The sequence below is a fragment of the Mytilus californianus genome, unplaced genomic scaffold (genome assembly GCF_021869535.1).
Source record: "Mytilus californianus isolate M0D057914Y unplaced genomic scaffold, xbMytCali1.0.p SCAF_8, whole genome shotgun sequence".
Lineage (NCBI taxonomy): Eukaryota > Metazoa > Mollusca > Bivalvia > Mytilida > Mytilidae > Mytilus > Mytilus californianus.
In genome coordinates, this window is record NW_026262734.1 from 11596199 (window position 1) to 11615881 (window position 19683).

The 19683-nt window shown below is 31.4% G+C and overlaps 1 protein-coding gene across 4 annotated transcripts in view; it reads right to left on the reverse strand.

Moving 5' to 3' along the window:
* Nucleotides 1-2300: 2300 nt before the first annotated feature.
* LOC127712073 (GATOR complex protein Iml1-like) overlaps nt 2301-19683 on the reverse strand; it is a 111549-nt gene continuing 94166 nt past the window's right edge. For 3 of the 4 annotated variants that reach the window (XM_052218270.1, XM_052218267.1, XM_052218266.1), the window contains 5 exons: nt 18971-18997; nt 10488-10651; nt 7097-7265; nt 5823-5883; nt 2301-3920 (listed from right to left, as the gene is read on the reverse strand). In XM_052218270.1, coding sequence (XP_052074230.1) covers nt 3461-3920; nt 5823-5883; nt 7097-7265; nt 10488-10651; nt 18971-18997 — 881 coding nt within the window. In that variant the 3' untranslated portion in view covers nt 2301-3460. The remainder of the gene's footprint in view (nt 3921-5822; nt 5884-7096; nt 7266-10487; nt 10652-18970; nt 18998-19683) is intronic. The other variant, XM_052218268.1, reaches the window with a different exon arrangement.

Genomic DNA, 19683 nt, shown 5'->3' on the forward strand with positions numbered 1-19683 from the left:
CATAATATTGAGATTGCAGATCATGTCATCTCCAAGAATATTAGAGAAATCAATCGAAGTAAAAAATAATATCAAGAATCAAATAGAAAAAGATGTGTGGAAAGCACCTGGCCATAATGGAAAATAAGTCCAATCATAGAATAGTTGGCAACTAGTCATTACATATCTAAAGAACTCATGGTTATATCTTCACAAACAATGCAATTACACAAATGGTGTATCATTATGTTCATTCTGGTTTACCATTCATGTTATTACCTTATGTAGTCTTTTAGATTCCATAACGTCAAATTATTCAAAGAAAAGGACAATAAAGGGAACAAAAAAAGATATTCGTCAAAATAATGATACAAATTGATATTAACCCCTTACTAGATGTCTGTAAGGTTTGATGTACCAGGGAATGCCAACTTTTAATTAACTAGACCATGGTATTGAAGTACAGTACTTCAATAACAAATAAGAACACCTACCTGTAATATATGTTAGTCTACATTTCAAGTTCATTAAGACAGAAGTGATTAACTAAGTCACCAAACTTTGAATCAATTTGGTGAAATGAAATATTCATACAAAGATTAAGATATGTTTCACTTGTCATAGCCACAATCCATCCACTTTTCCCCTAGCATGACATCACCAAATGCTGACCTGTAGTTTTGTTCAAGATGGACAAGCTGCTTTTTTTGGTAAAGTTTTGATGCTTAATATAAAGTTTTTGTAGAATTTCTTTTATGGTTTTCTTCTTGTCATGTTATTGTTTGTGCTTCCTTTGTGTTGGAAGGAAGGGTTGCTTATTACCTTAAAAACTTATTTGTTTGAAACCTTTTACTACTGCAAACTTGAATTTTATCTGAAGGATCAAAAGGTAATTCAGTTATATAGATACAATGGATAAGCGTGGATTCTTGAAAAAGAAACCATGAGCCCGGAGGGCGAATGGTTTGTTTTTCATGAATCTACGCTTATCCATTGTATCTATAACTTAAACTATTGTGTTAATTTGTTTTCAAAATTAAAGCCTTTTCTTAATTAGAAGGTATTGTAAGTGAGTTTAAATAACCATGTTATCGTGTCCAACGATGCATTGATAAATCTCAGATCACAATTAATTGGTTAGAAAAATACAAATATAACACTTCTACCTTTAAAGATCTTTATATTATCAGGCATCTGAATATTATCTGTTTTTACAAAATAAGACATATTTGAACTTATTTCTAATAAAATTGAGAATGGAAATGGGGAATGTGTCAGAGAGACAACAACCCGACCAAAGAGCATATATAAAGTATATATAATAAGAATATTACCGAAATTTCTAGCACTCTAGGCACATTAGGATTTTCTCGCAAAGGAATTTGCGAACAAACATTTGTAAAATTATGTAGTAAAACAGATGAAATCATACTATATTTTTACAACAAAATTGACAAATAGAATGTAATCATTTTTGTTTCAAACATGTGAAATAGCCAATAATAATCCAAAAAATAAACGGTAAAACTCGCTATTATTACAAAAGTATCCACTATAACATGAAAATTAGAAAAAAAACAGAATTGGGACAACAGAGATAATACAGGGATTCGAACCTAAACCGACAAATCCCTATCTTTTAACTCGTTGATTTTAAGCATGCTAACCTCGCGGCTACCAACTTATATTATACGACTGTCCATTGTGTATATATAAAGGTACAACCCCTGTGTGTCCGATGTTTATTTATATATATAAAATAGACATTTAAGTTGTAACCCATTGGTAGCCGAGAGGTTTCGTCGATGTGTTGATGTCAGTCATTCATAACAGAGTTCTCGGAAGGGTTCGATTCCCAGTGAAGGCATATACAAATTACAAAGATTAAAGGTAAGTTTTTAAATTAATTCCATTAGTGAACAGAAATCAGTAAATTAGCCAATTCAAACTTAATGAAATTAGACACACAAAGGAAACAATTGAAAATAATTTGGTGAGTCCATTTCAGCGGCAGATTTAGGAAGCGTTGATTCTAGAAAAAGAATCCACGGTAAATGAATAGGCTGACGTCACCACAATGGTTTAAAGATAATTATTATGTTATGTAATATCAATGCAAACAATTTGGGGTAATTTCTCCTTATTGTGTGATATTTAAAATACATACCTAACAGCTGATACCTAACAATGATTTTTTTTTACTAGAGTTATTCTCTTCAAATAAATGATAAAACACATCTGATACTGCATTGACAGGAAAGAAACAACTAATTTTGGTGACCACACCAACTTTTCTTAAGTAAAGCAAAAGAAATATAAAACAAAATTCTATTTATTTATTCATGAAAGACAACAATTTCAACAAAGCATAAAAGCCAAACATTTTTACATTTAATCATAAACATATCTTGTTATCACTCAACAAATAACATTAAAACAATTGCACTTGCCGAAAACATAATTATTCACATATACGAGTTTAAATGTTTTCCATATTAAAAACAACCACTATTTCAATGAAGCAGGAATGTGAAAAAAAAAAAAAAATTAATATGAATGTGCCAATTTTCCAGATATTGAGTTAAACCTCATTTATTTTAACAAGATTGGATGTCTCCCTCAGAAGACCATAATAACCCTTACGAGTAGGTATAATTTCCCACCTGAGGAATAAAAAGTCTCTGAATTCACTAACATCCATAACTATTTGACTGAGCTTTTGTTTGTTCTTTAAAATCTAACATGCACTTGTAAACCCAATAACGATTGTCGACTGTTGAAGCTTCTTGCAATGTTGTTCATTACTTATTTTATTTATCTGAATATTGCTTGCCAGAATTTCTTGAGAATTTTAGTTCAACTTGAAAAAGTAAGATAGAATATCATGAGAATATAATGGAAAGTAATTTGTTTGGTAAATTTTCAACCAAAACAGCTGGGAGGTGAGACAAATATCAATATGGAGGTTTGAAAACCTGACAGAAAAATAACTGCCAATTTATTGAAATTAACAATAAATTGGTATTATCTTTATATACAAGACTTCTCAAAAACTGGTTTCAGAATATTAAATCATGAATGTGTTTTCATTATAATTTGTAAAATCTAATTTGATAAATAAGTTTTGTTCGTCTTGTCTAAGCTGACCCTGAGATATCTTGCACATATGGAAGAAATAAACAAATTTTCTAATAATCCACCTTTTTACTAATTAAACTTTCAACAAAAAGAAATTGTATGAGTCCCTATTTCTAATTTAAAAACGAAACTATGTTTCCTGTAAACCTACATGTATTTCAAACTGCTTTAAGTATCCACATAATAAAAATAAATCCACATCATATCAAAATGTATTTTAACAGCTTATTAAGAATTTTTTTGGTGGATAAGCAATCTTTTGAAATGATATGTATTTCAAATGTACATAATGCACCAACAAATGTCTGTAACTTTTGTCCTGTTAATTTATGAAAATTGATCATCACACAGGATTATCTAATTTATAATCATGCCAGTATTCTTTCAATCTGTCATCTTTGTTGGAACAAAACTCACGGAAATCTGCCAACATTTTGTCCTGGAAATGTTCATCTCCTGTGTGTGATGTCCGCCACTTCTTAGACAACATATAATTCCATGACCACAAAAACCCAATTTTATTCCAATGTTGATCATCATGTTGATTTGTGCGACTTGTTTGACGCGCTATATAATCTTTCCGTAACTGTGATGCTGATTTTTTCTTGTGACCGTACACAAACGGGGCCTCCTTCATTGTAGGTGAGGTTGTTTGACTGTCCTCTATTAATACAAACATTCCTCCGGAGCAGTGTACATATTGTTCCTCATTCTGACTAGGTGAGGACGAGGATGAGGATGGATTGGGACTAGGAGGGTATCCTGAGGGTTTAGCCATCACCGAAAAAGGCATGAAACCATATCTGAAATCATATATAGCAATAAAAGTTTATGATCATGTAATCAAAGTATCTTAAACATTTAGTTTGAACAGTATTTATTTTTCAAAAAGAGAAAAATAACATTGGAACTGTACAATTTTTCTTCCCTGAGAGACAGTTCTAAGATTTCATTATTTGATTTAAGAATTTGAGTTTTATCTTTATGTAAGTAAATATAATATTGTCTTAAACAACAGTTTTAACTTATCTCTTAAATTAACTTGCCTGCTTAAATATATGTAAGGGGCTCATGCAAAACGATTTTTCTTGGCACTGATGGGACATTTGGCAAAGCAATCAATTAGTCAATCATAAAATTAAGTAAATAAAATGTATATATGTAAACGCAATAAATTATGTGTTCATTAAGGTTAGATAGATGTTTTATGGTATTAGTTTATAATTACAAATGAATAAATACAATAAAACTATTAAGGAATAGTAGAGAATCTTTTGATACAAAATTATAAAGAATCTGTTGCCATAGTCACAGTGTACTTATGTAATATGTTAATCTTACATTATTTTTCTGATGGTCCTTGATTAATGTCTAACTTCCAAGATTTGCTACACATTAATTCAAAATTTTACAAGTTGTGAAAATTTTGATTTTTAATGTCATGTTATTGAACTAACACACAATGCTACATTTTATGTCTTCATTTTCATTTGTATCTTTTAAAAGAGAGCTACAGAAATTTAAGACCTTTTCAAAATAATCTGAGGATGGTGGGTTATCGATATTTTTTTTTTATTCCTTGGGCTGTTGGTTTTTACCTAATTGTGGTGGTTTCAAAATGGACAAAGCAATGACTATAGTTCCCGAAATTTTTCATGCAGAATAATAAACTGTTATCACAGAGATATGTCTCACCTTTTTGTAATTTTGATAATGCAAATGTTGAAATTAAAATAGCAATACTTTAACATGTAAGTTATGCAAATATTCAAAGTCGATGAACCATGACTGAAGGTACATTGCTAAACAATCTCCATGGAATGAGATGTGCCAATGCTAATACAACTGCATACCAAATACCATTGACTTATTATAAGTCGTTCCCTTTAAACAAACCAAAACACAAACATTAACTTGTAAACTATGTAAAAGTTTCAAAGTCAATGAACCATGATCAGGGGTGGGCTATATAATCTCCATGGAAACGATACTTGCAAATGTCAATACATTTGCATACCAAATATCATTGACTTAATATTAGCAGTTCATCTTAAACTGATCTAATCACAAACTAATACATGCAAACTAAGCAAAAGTTTCAAAGTCAATAGACCATGACTGAGGGGGCAGGGCCAAATATTCTCCATGGAAATGAGATGTGCTAATGCTTAAACAACTGAACACCAATTAATATTGGCCTACCACTAATGGTTCCCCTTGAACTGACCTAATCACAAACTAATATATGTTAACTTAGCAAAATTTTCAAAGTCTATAGACCAGGACTATTTAAAGTGGGCAGAGCCAAATAATCTCCATGGAAATGAGATATGCCAATGCTTATACAACTGCATACCAAATATCATTGACCATCCACTAGTGGTTCCCCATAAATTGACCTAATCACAAACTAATATATGTAAACTATGAAAAGTTTCAAAGTCAATAGACCTTGACTGAGGGGGCGGGGCCAAATAATCTCCATGGTAATGAGATGTGCCAATGCTAATACAACTGCATACCAAATATCATTGACCTACCACTACTGATTCACCATGAACTAGACATAATCACAAACTAATACATTGTTGATGCCGCCGCCGTCCCCGCCGACGCCTGAAACAGCACACCTATGTCTCGCTTTTTGACTCTGTCAAGGCGAGACAAAAACTAAATATCTGAAATTGTAAGAGTTGCAAAATTACCTTTTAATAATAGACTGTTGGAAGTGTTTCAACTTTTGTGTCTTTATATCCTGATCATAGCCTAAAAATATAAATACAGAGAAGAGAGTTATAAATCATCTGATAGGTAATCCATTGTTTACAATAATCGCTGCAAGGTTCTAAACTGTAAAGAACATTCATCCTTGTAAACTTATTATTCAACCAGTACTCTGATAGATTCTCTATTTTAGTAATGTCCTAGAAGATGCCTATAAGATCTATCCAATAAACTAGACATCATTGAGATAAGAGCCATCTTTGTGGGCCCCACTGACCTTGAACTTTGACCTAGGAAGTTGTGCAAACATTATGACACACCCTCTGGTGTTGGTTAATATAAATGTCAAGTATAAAGTATGAAATTATAACGGTTCTCTAGATATAGAGTGGACACAATTTGTTACGGACGGACGGGCGGTCTGATCACTATAGGGCAACCTACCACTAGGCAGGGCCCTAATTATTAGTTGTAAACTGAGAACCCTTGCATTAAAAATGATGATATGCATAAAAGGAGATGTGACTTGTCAATAAATATTATTGACCCAAAGCATAGACACATTGTAAAATGTTAATAAAAATTTAATGTTAAGAGAAAATTAAATTTCTGAGCAACTCATATACAATGACTAAAGATCTAAATTTGTTATAGAGTCTTTTTGAATTTTCCTTGGAGGTCAGTTTTTTTGTTATTTTACTTTTTAATAAGACAGAAAACATAAAGAAACTGCTGATTAGATACCAAACTTGGCACAGATATAAAGAATAACGGCATTTTTGCTTTGGAAATGACTTAATATGTATACCTGGTCAGCTAAACTGGATTTGCGATGATATTCAAACCCAACTGGTATATTTCTATTCTATTATTTTCTCATTTTCATTTGAAATGTTTGGAGAGCTGAATAAATTTTTTGTGGCCAAATTTTGATTTTGATTTTATAATGCCCTAGGCACAGAAACATGTCGATCTCATTAAATTACATAAGAAAATGCCTGTACCAAGTCAGGAATATGACAGTTGTTATCCATTCGTTTGATGTGGTTTTTTTTTTGGTTTTTTTATTTTGCCATTTGATTGGGGACTTTCCTTTTTGAATTTTCCTCGAAGTTCAGTATTTTTGTGATTTTACTTTTTACTGCAGCAACCCCTAAAGTGTTGTTGTTATAAATGCTTTCAAATAATAATTAATATGTAAAAGCTTAAGACTGTTTGCATTTAGATTATATAAACACTGAATTTAATTTCTTACCATGGAAAATACCTTTACCCCCATTAGACATGCAAGCAATATTTAAGGGTAAGAATATTGGTCCTCTCAAAGGATCTGAATCAGGTGCTGTGGGCAAGGCAAATGGATCAACAGGAACAGGCAGGAACTGAAAACCACAAGGTCTTGCTTTTCTATACCAAGTTGATACCTGTAACAAGATAACAATGTATCTATAGAACTATACAGAATTTTCAAGTTGTACATAATTAACTTATGGCACAAAACTGTGTCTTGAAAATCTTACCTAACATTGCCATGAGGACTATTTCCTTATACTGTTTCATTTCTTATACATTCTAGGCTTTCAAATATTTGGCTTTGGAGCATTCCTGATGAAGGTAAATCCAGAAAGCTCTTCGGACGCATGAAATTTATAAAGTGGTTTTTTTTAATTTTTTATTACCCTTTTATTATATATATTTTGAAGCATATTTATTTCATTCAAACTTTCCTATCATAATGATGTTTATAAAATTATCATGTTCAAACTAACTTGTATAATGAAACTTTGAAATAAACTGCTTTCGCTAAGCGCAGCTGGATACGCCCCCAGAGGTCCAACCCTGAACAGTTGGGACAAAAATGGACACAATATTCAACCTTGATACAGGTCTGAATTTGGATTGTATTAAATATTTGACATATTATAGGTTTCTAAATAAATGTAGTCAAAGAACTTGAAATTGGTTATATGAATTGAATTTATATTCAATTAAAGATTTCTTGCTGTTGTGCAATACACTGTGCTGTTGCGCAATATTTAGTAAATCTGTTGTCAGACTATAAACAAATAAAGTTCAATTTATTCTCAATGTCATATTAGAAATTTATGAAAATGTAAAGGGAGCTTACATCAATAGATATAAACAATTCACCAAAGTTTCATGAGAATTGCTGACAGCATTTTTGAGATATTGTCCGAAAACTGGAAAATCCTCCTTTTTTTAATGAATAAAACCCAATAACTCAGAAATGTAAAATGTAAAATTTATAAAATTCTAAATGGAGCTTACATCAATAGATATAAACAATTCACCAAAGTTTCATACGAACTGCTGAAAGCAATTTTGATTTTTTGTCCAAAAACTGGAAAATCCCCCTTTTTTTTATGAATAAAACCATGTAACTTGGAAACGTTAAATCTAAAATATATAAAAATCAAAAAGGAGCTCAAGTCAATAGATATAAACAATTCACCACAATTTCTTGCAAGTTGGTGAAAGCATTCTTGAGTTATTGTCCAAAAACTGGTAAATCCCCCTTTTTTAAATGAATAAAACCCCATAACTGGGAAACGTAAAATCTAAAATTTATAAAAAACGAAAGGGAGCTCACGTCAATAGATATAAACAATTCACCAAAGTTTTATGCAAATTGGTTAAAGCGTTTTTGAGTTAATGTCCGACATGTTGACGATGGACAACGGTATACCATAATACGTCCCGTAAACCGGCGTATAAAAAGTGGAACACTGCGGATGGAATGACTGACGGATGGACGGACAGAGGTAAAACAGTATACCCCCCCTTTTTTAAAGCTAGGGTATAAAAATATTATCCCTTTATTCCAGTAATGAAACTGTTATTAAGAATTATTCTTTTGCTTAATTATTTCCAAAATGCAATAAATAGCTCATACCTGTAAATAGCCAACTAGTAATCTTAGATTCTGCTATTAAATTGTAATTATTCACTAGTTTGATTGACAGCAAAAATGAGTTTTTCAATGTTAACTTTGTCTGGTTAGTAATACTAACCACTTTATACTCTCTGTATGTGCAAACAAGACGCAAGTTTTTTTCTTCTCCATGAGATGGGATAACTCATGTGAGTTAATATCTAATAAAATAAAATGCTCCGCTGGGCGCAGCTTGATACGACCGCAGAGGTCGAACCCTGAACAGTTGGGGCAAGTATAGACACAACATTCAAGCTTGATACAGCTCTGAATTTGGATTGTGATTAAATATTTGACACAGCATAGGTTTCTGACACAGAATGAATGTGGTCTAAGAACTTAAAATTTTTTAATTTACCTATTATGGTCCAATATCCAAAATCTAAATACATACACGGTTAGATTCAGCATATCAAAGAACCCCAAGAATTCAATTTTTGTTAAAATCAAACTAAGTTTAATTTTGGACCCTTTGGACCTTAATGTAGACCAATTTGAAAACGGGACCAAAAATTAAGAATCTAAATACACGGTTAAATTCAGCATATCAAAATTATTTGCTTTTATTTAAGGAATGACTGTAATATTTTTTCTGTCTATGAAGAAATAACATCAAAAATGTGGTGCACACTGAATAACCCGCATAGCGGGTTATTTTAAAGTGTGCACCACAGTTTTTATGTTATTTCGAATAGACAGAAAAAATATTACAGTCATTTCTTATAATTTAATTCTTAATTCCATTTTAAACCGGAGTAATTCATGAAAAAACGTTGATGACGTCAAGGTCACATGACAAAATTATGTCTATGACTGTGCTGATAAACAAAACAACGTCAGCCAATCGGAAGACGCGTTACATCCAAAATTAAATTATATATAAATAAAAAATAACCAACTTAAAATGGAAAATTTTAAAGAAAAAAAAAGGAACCCCCCCCCCCCACCCCAAATTTTTGAAATCCCTTATGAATCATCATCCCCAAACTCAATCCCAGCCTTCCCTTTGTGGTATGGTACCTTGCAGTACAATTTCAGAGAGATCCATACACTTGAACACAAGTTATTGTCTGGAAACTGTAAAAATGCTTGTTTTTTGGCCCCTTTTAGGCCCCAAATTCCCAAACGTTTAGGGCAATTACCCCCAAACTCAAACCCAGCTTTCCCTTTGTGATACGGAACCTTGTAGTACAATTTCCTAAAGATCCATACACTTACACACAAGTTATTGTCCTGAAACTAGAAAAAGGCTTGTTTTTTGTCCCTTTTTGGCCCCTAATTCCTAATATTTAGTGCCAAATACCCCCAAACTCAATTCCAGCTTTCCCTTTGTGATATGGAACCTTGTAGTACAATTTCAGAAAGATCCATACACTTACACACAAGTTATTGTTCTGAAACTAGAAAAATGCATGTTTTTTGCCCCTTTTTTGGCCCCTAATTCCTAAAATTTTGAGGCAATTACCCCCAAAATCAATCCCAGCATTCCCTTTGTGATATGTAACCTTGTGGTACAATGTCAGAGAGATCCATACACTAACACACAAGTTATTGTCTGGAAGTTACAAAAATGCTTATTTTTGGCCCCTAATTCCTTATGTCTTCGGACAACTATGACGCCAACGTCATACCAATATACGACCACAAAAATTTTTGAGGTCGTATAATAATGATATGCAAAAATATTGTTTACCAGTTCAGCAAGTATACTGCCAGTAGCAACCACCCACTGTAGTTCCAGCTCCCAGGCACAATGAGGGCTATAGTATGCATGGTACCTTGCTGTGGCCCATTCTGGTCGATCACTTCTTCCATTAAAATCTACATCCACACTTACATATTTGTGAGTCAAGGTAGCTGTAAAAGTAAATTGTTTTATTCAAAGTGGAAACCATTCATGTGTTGACCAATTTCTTGCAAAAGGCCAATTCTATTGTACATTTCTTAAAAGCTATAAATTTTCAGGTGTTGAAACTAAATTTGCTTAAATCGATCATAAAATATACCTGAACAAAGCTGTTTCATCTCTCTCAGCAAAATTATTTGAACGCCAAAAAATATTTTGTAATGTTTTGATACCATTGCTTTTGGTTTGAAGACACCTTATAATAAACAGTTGCACGAACGTTATAATAAGGGATGTCAACGAGTACTCGAGTATCGCTCGGTAGTACTGAGTATCGAATACCAAAACGATACTGGACTAATCTTCTTTATGTAAAATATATCTTCTTGAGAACCTCTTTCGGAAAATTAAATAGGCATCACTGATTAATCATACTGGTAAATAAAATACATTTTGTTTCAAACGCTTGTGCTAAATTGTCATTTAAAATGCCTCCAAAAATACGTAAGCTATACCTAGGCTAACACTTTAAACTAAACATGTCTTAGTCATTCCGTGACATTAGTACTGTCAGAGCAAATAGTTTCGTCTGCAAGACTGTAATTTACAAAGTTATGAAACCGAATGTCCCCAATAATAGTTGACAAGAAAATGTTTCAAATAAAATAAATTTGTTGCATCCTCTGGTGACCCTCAGTGAATAGTTAAACTTCTAATCCTTACACCTATGTAAACATTAAATTTGTTTTCTTAACAATTACCAAATACTATTGTTTGATATGGTTTTTCCTTGTTATAATTTTTAAATAGGTTTTCATTAAATTATATTGATTAGATTACTGTTTTTTACTTAATTAGTACTTGTAGGTAATGAGCTATTAATTATGGTGTGTAATTACTTATGAAGATGGTTTTTCATCCACTGAACAACAAACCACAGAATGTAAAATACAAATTTTTGTGTTTCCGTGTTGTAGATATATTCCCGAGCGAGTACTCAGGTATGGCTCAATAAAACCAACGAGTACTGGATTAGTAATTGTTCACCAAGTTGACATCCTAGTTATAATAAACAGTTACACCAAAGTTATTATAAACAGTTGCACCAACAGCACAAGATAGGCATGTCTTGTGCCGATATTTTTTTGAGATTAAAATGGAAGATCCAGAGTGTATCTTATCAGAAGTTAGTAAATGACTCTGTAGAAAAACATGAATGAGGGTATCCCATGGTATAAATATTGCCTTATATAAATGTAAACAAGACAATTATCAATATCAAAAGCATGTCTACCTTCACCAAACACAACAACAGCATAATATTTGTAGTTATTTTATCTAAGCATACTAGAGTTAGTGTTTTACATGTAAAAAACTGCCTTAAATCTGTGCATTAATTGTGTGTTTGCTGAATATAAAGTCTACATCTAAACCTTAATCAACTAAGATAATGAAATAAATGATAAAATTAACATATTTCTGTATGTAGGGTTGAATAATTTACATAATGTTTTTTCAATTGAATTGTTTATAATTTCAATGTCAGGGCCTTTTATAGCCGGCTATAAGGTATGAGTTTTTATCATTGCTGAAGGCTGTATGGTTGCCTATAGGTTGCACTTTGTAAATACAGCTGTTTCTCAAACCATGCCTCTTTTGGGGAGATATATAATATTCATAGATATGTTAATTTGTTAACGTACTGGTTCCCATTTATGATCTCTGTGTTTCATATCGTAGAGACATCACTTGGGAATGTAACCAGTATAGAAAAACATGGTAGTGCCTAAATTTTAATTCTTAGGAGGTCCAAAAATGGAGGTTAGGGTAGTATAGAATTTTAGTATAAGTTTAAACTCTTTAATGTTCAGGGCATATAAATGTTGAAAATATGCCGCACAGCCCTATATTTTGACCTTTGAATAAAATAGTAGTGCATATAAACTTTCCGTTCTAGGATATTATTTTTCACGAAACTTCATAGTAAAAGTGTCACAGTTTTAGCTGCAAAGGGAGTTCCTATGGGAAATTGCATTGTCTATATTTACAGAATTGCAACCTATATAGGGTTAAAAATTAGAACATACAGAATTTGACAAAATCTTGTTTATCTCAGAGATTTTAAAGAATTTAACTCAAATATGAAGTTTTATAAATATTTCATGAAGATTGAGAAAATCCTGGGCCTAAACTATGATGAGTCACCATAAATTCACAGTTTACAGTATGTATTGTTTACTTAAAGCCCTGAATTAAAAATAAATTCATAATATATGCCTATTTGTAATTTAAATTGTTTAGAAGTGCTTATATTTACTCTTCGCAGTCATTGCAACTCATTGATCCTTCTTAAATATTTTTGGTTGGGTTTTTTTGTCCTGTCGATAACCCAAAAGTAAGCCGTAACACCTAAATGTGCTTTTTTGTGACTGCGGCATAAAAAGTACAAGCTAGAATTACAAAAAGACCTCAATAAAACTTACAATAGTGTGTTCTATCCTAAATATGTACCAAATATTCCATATTGCTAGAAACAGGGAAACAATTTAGGAAATGTGAGGCCCCAGGGGCAAAAAAACAGAGAAAAATGCCTCCCCCTGTGTAATAAAACAGATAATTTAACTTCTAAATGCTATGATTTTATTATTTCAAAGGTCTTTTGTAAAGAAAACAATAACTGTGCTAGGAAGTTATGCAAAAATCAGATGTAAGCAGTCATTTCTATCAAACTTTTAGTGAATTTATGCACCAGACTGATATCTTTATAAATACAACTTTTGCAAATATGGCTTTGCTTAAACACTTCTAGTTCATATATTAACTAACTTATGTTAGATATATGGTTAGGGATGATACTGTTGTAACATGAATTCTAAACTGACCATTTGAGGCAGAAATTGTGAACTTTAATTGACAAATAGGCATAAAGTAAGATGTGGACTGGAGACACAGGCAGGATTGGATACTTTGTATAATCTTGAATGTTGGAATGATTAACTACTAAACATTACATTTATAGTATTTTAAAATGCTTTCAATTTGTTATCAGAATAGTTTCAAACAGGTTTTAGACAGTTCATGTCAGAAAACATGCACATAGGGTAAGCTGGCAATAATTAAAGTCTTGTTTTCAAAATCTTTAAAAATTGAAACAGGGGTAGGGGTATAAAATGTACTGTAAAAGGAAACTTAGAGTATATGCAGTGATTTCTTTAAGGCTATAATTCTGATAAATAAGTATTGTTGTGAGAAAAAGTGTTTTTAGAGAGTTTTCTATTTGAATAAATGTTTGTATAGGTTGCACTTTGTAAATACAGCTGTTTCTCAAACCATGCCTCTTTTGGGGAGATATATAATATTCATAGATATGTTAATTTGTTAACGTACTGGTTCCCATTTATGATCTCTGTGTTTCATATCGTAGAGACATCACTTGGGAATGTAACCAGTATAGAAAAACATGGTAGTGCCTAAATTTTAATTCTTAGGAGGTCCAAAAATGGAGGTTAGGGTAGTATAGAATTTTAGTATAAGTTTAAACTCTTTAATGTTCAGGGCATATAAATGTTGAAAATATGCCGCACAGCCCTATATTTTGACCTTTGAATAAAATAGTAGTGCATATAAACTTTCCGTTCTAGGATATTATTTTTCACGAAACTTCATAGTAAAAGTGTCACAGTTTTAGCCGCAAAGGGAGTTCCTATGGGAAATTGCATTGTCTATATTTACAGAATTGCAACCTATAATTGCTTACATCAACTTCATTTGAACTTTGGTGGCTAGTTGTCTCATTGGCAATCATACCACATCTCCTTATTTCTATAATAAGTGCACTATTTCAAGAAAGCTGAATGTCCTTGTCAGTTGAAGGATGCAGGGGTACAGTTAGTGCTGTTACATAAAACATATTTATGACATAACAATCAGCAATAGTTTTTTCTTGTAATGGAAATTATATAAATAAAGCCCATTAAAGTAATAGAAACATATCTATTTATTTCATAAATCATCAAGAGTACAATCTATAAATTGTGTTATTTGTTTACTAGCTAGTAAACTTTTAAGGGTATCTTTTTACAAAGTGTAAAATTAAGAAAATGTTGTACATGTATTTGAAGTATCAACAGAAATATACTTATCATACAAATTAAACCTATAAAGTAAAATCCTGTAAAGCATTGTTCACCATTATGTATTCATATGTATCTACCTTCAATTTAGTGCATAAAAAAATATTAAAAGGTGCAAAAACTTTTAAATTATCAAACAGTGGTGCTAAAAACCAGAAAAAAGGTGTGCATTCATGTTCAAAGTTTCTAATGATTAACAGTTATTAGTGGTGAATACTGAAATTTGAAACATAATTAGCATATTTTATGTAAGTGTTGTTTGGACTTAAAATTAGCCAATATATCTTGTGCTAAAGGTTAATATAAAACAGCCTCGTTTGAATTGTTTTACATGTTAACTTTGGGGCCTTTTATAGCTGACTGTGTGGTATGGGCTTTGCTCATTGTTGAAGGCCGTACGGTGACCTATAGTTGTTAATTTCTGTGTCATTTGGTCTCTTGTGGAGAGTTGTCTCATTGACAATCATACCACATCTTCTTTTTTATATTTATAACTAGGCCACCCTTAACACATTCTTTGTTTGATAACCCATGCCTTATAGGGTTGGGCAGGTAGGTAGGGATTTTATTTTTTTAGGCCAACAACATTCATATTATCATGTGTCTATGTTCAATTAACTGCAAAATCTTGGTCAAAAACATAAATTCTGCAGAGTGGGACGCCAATATTTGCTGCATAAACCATTCATTTTCACCTATGGCCAATCTACATTCAAACTCTGCCAACTTATTATGCAATTTACTAAAAGTTAACTTTTAAACTAACAGGTCTGATGATGGATGTTCCTCAAGACATTGTTTTTAGGTCTACAGATTAACACAAACTTGAGAAGAAATCCAGTATTCTGCATACCATAGGGGACACTTTTTCACCGTACCCTATGACATGAAATTATTCATAAACCATGTAATATTCAACAACATGTAAATGTGTACAAATTGCCCGAAACAGTTAACACACAACAGAGATTGAAAACTGACATAAAATATTTGCTTACTCACTGTAGATGCACACTTTATCAAATATTATATAAATGCATTGAGCTGCATTTTTTTTCAAAAGAAGTGTCTGCATATATTTCAAATGAATAAATGAACTATCAAGGAGGGCATAGATTACCCCTTAATCCAAAACTTTCCTGCCATAAACACAAATCTGTAATCTGACATGGGAACTGACAGATCGACAGACTGTAAAACTTAATGCCCCATCACTATTATAGTAGGACATATACATACAGCTATAAACTACATGTTAAAGTGCAAGAAAGGTTAGTAAAGTCTTGTTTTAATATAAAAAAGGAAACTGCTCATCCCACAGATATACTGTAAACCACATTCCTGTCCCTCAGCTACAAGCAACCAAGCTCATCATTCGTACCAATTTATGAATTTCCAACAGCAATAATTGCTTAATTCTTTATAATATCAGAGTGTATGAAAAAAAAAACTCAATTCTATACAAAAGTTATATATATTCATCCATGTGACCACGTTTTTTCCATCACACAAGAAATTAGGTTTATTACAGAAAAAGAATACCTGCTCTTAAACACTATATGAATGCAAATATTTTATTTTCAGAGAATTTTGTTTTTGTTTTTACAACATTATATCTTTATTCATCAAATATTTCTTATTACAAAAACCATCAAGATTCCAAGCTTCTCTTGACATACCCTGTTACACTCCACTGACTACCCAGGGAATAATCAGCTGATTAGATTTATTGACATATACAATAAATCTTACTATATAACCTGATCACCCTTAGCATTAGAAAAATGTGTATATTAATGAAGATGTTGGGTAAATGTAAATGAGACAGAAACCCAACTATATCATACTGTTAATTCAAATTTGTTATTTGTTATTTGTTCTGGTTCAAATACAGATTTTGTGACAAGGATCTGACAATGCTCTGATCTACTGTCTGTTCTGGTAATTATTACATCAACCAATGAAATTTCAGCCTTCAAATTTTTGAAAGAGTGTATCCAGGTATCCTGAAAGCTCTTCACAACATTGCATTGTCAGATCTTTGTAAGCGAATATAGAAATAAGAGAGGATGTGGTATTATTGCCAATGAGACAACTCTCCTCCAAAGACCAAATGACGTAGAATTTAATTATAGGTCACTGTATTGCCTTCAACAATGAGCAAAACTGCATAGAAGCATGGACATAGGATCTGTTTATTAATGGGATTTGATTCTTCATCTGTTCGTTTTTTTTAAGTGGACTCCAATTGAGAAAAGGAAAACAATGGAGAATTTTCACTTTAGTTAAAGATATCCTAATACTGAACCTTTTGATAAATGTAATTTATTTTCAGTTGGTTGTTGGTGTTTAACACATTGTCAGCACTATTGGCTTTATTGTGGCTGCCAGTTTTTATTGTTAAAGGAAGCTGGAGGGCCTTGAGAGAATCATGACCTTGGCAGGAAAACTGGCTATTCTAGTCTGGCAGTTAAATTTGAAGTTGAAAGCAACTGCAACTTGAGGGGTTCAACTAACAACTTTAGTGTTAACAGGCTAGTGAAATTGTAGATGAACTTCTTGGACCAAGTGGCCACCGAGGCCCCATGTCTGCCTAACTTAGTATACATGTATCAAACAATTTAGTAGTTTTAAGGATCATTTAGAAATGACCTCCTTCTTTGAACTCTTTCCATATATATCTTTGAAGTAAACCAAAATATTGACCAATGTATGATATTCTCACTTGACCATATATTTTATGAGTTAACTTACTTATTAATTTGTACTTACTATCAGCAATATCACCAGTGCCGCATGTTGCCCTTCCAGAGCACCTGAGATCACCCCCTTTTTGGTGGGGTTAGTGTTGCTCAGTCTTTAGTGTTTTATGTAGTGTTTGTGGACATGTTTGTTTCTGTTGTTTATATATTTTGCCGTGTCGTTGTCAGTTTTTATTCGACTTATGAGTTTTGAATGTCCCCTTAGTATCTTTTGCCTCTTTTTTGGTTATATATACTATTCTAAACATATTTGTTTGTTGTCTCATTGACTTGTCCATTTTTTCAAATTGACCACATACAATTTAAAAACATTTTTTGGTAAAACAATTAGGAACAGAGGAATATGATAGATACACACAAACAAGCAAGACAAAATATTACACATAAAAAACATAGAATTAAAAGAACAAATGATTTTGTGTAAACAAAGAAATACATGTAGTAGAGAGGAATGTTAAGGTTTATTATTGAGTGAAGATGAGGTTATCATGAACAACATAAGAAAAGTTTACCATTTTCTGCTAATTCTACAGCTATTAAAATAGGGATTTTCTTGTATTTACTGACAAAACACACTTAAAATTAAATTCGAATCAAATCTTTAATTTTTTCCTAACACTATTTTTCTTTCAAAAGCATTCTCATTTTTGAGGGCCATGCATTGACCTGTGGTTGATTGTATCCTCATCCTTTGGTAATGGTGGATAGTTGTCTAAATGGCAATCATACCAAAATCTCCTTATTTTTTTATAAAGTTAAATACAAGTTGGTTATCTTCTCAACTTAACAATTTTTAAAAATGTTCACCCAAAAATATTGTCTTCCCATCTCATAAAAGGCTTTCCATAGACATTTTATTCATAATCAAATTTTAGATTAGTTATTCTTTTTATAACATTGACAGACTTTAATCTAAACTACAAATGTATGTAGAAAAAGCAAGGAAATATATATCCTTTTCTATGCATCCTAACTTTTGTTTTGATGCAACTTGATAACCTTTTGACAACAATATAGTTATATGAAGACAGAAGAGTGAAAACTCACGATTTATTTCAGATGTAAAGTATTATTTTTTTTTTACATGCAAATCAAGATATTGCAAACAATGTAATTAATGTATTGTTATAAAAAATAAAGAAGAAAAAAATATTACAACTGGAAATATGTTGTTCTACAAGACTGATTTGTAATATAATGATTTCAAATCTTAGAAACAAGAGACAAGTAGAAAGTGAAGGCAAAAGCTAACATTGAACTGCAATGAAAATGAAGTTTAGCAAAATATTCTGTTTTAAAATACTTTAAAAGTATCAATCACCAACATTAAATACCATAGACTTGATATTGTATGACAAACTGAATAAAATCATATATAAAAAGATGTAGTACTATAATCTACAGCATCAGCAAAGCATTGTGAGATTACACTCACCATTATGGATTATATTTAGTATCGTATCTGAAAGAAACTCTGACATAGACAAACAATCCTTAACATACAAAAAAGAAAGATATTGTGTAGTTTGATGGGTTTTTTTCTCTGAATAATATTTTTTCATGAATTTATCAGTTCAATTCTTAAAAAGTATGTCACCTTGGTTTATGGTATACTGACTTTTATAAAAATTGAGCATCTACGATAACAGCACCAGAGTTTTTACTTATTCTATTAGTCTACATTTCATCACATATTTCATTTTAATAGTACAAAGACAAAACTGAGAATTTAAATACAATTTTCTAAGAATAATAATTTCTTTACACATCTCATTTTATTTTCAGATTGATTTTGTAAATAGACAAGAATTATGAACTTATCAAAAACTAAAAGAATTTATGATATGCCATTGGAGACAAAAAGTGCAAAAATGTCAAATTCAAAAGGGGATAGTCAAGTTGCATTTCATTGTAAATCAACCAGCTTTAAGGCCAATATGGGGAACATTAAAAACAAGAATTGGTTTTCCTATTTTCCTTTCTTTTCCTAAAAGTATTTGGTTAAATAATTTCACCAATTAATTCATAAATTTCTATCTATCTGTTTGTTTTATTCATTACAGAAAGATTTTCCTACATATTAAATAATGAAAGTTATTCATTAGTAATAGTTACTTGAAAAAATATTCATCAAGAATACTCTGACCA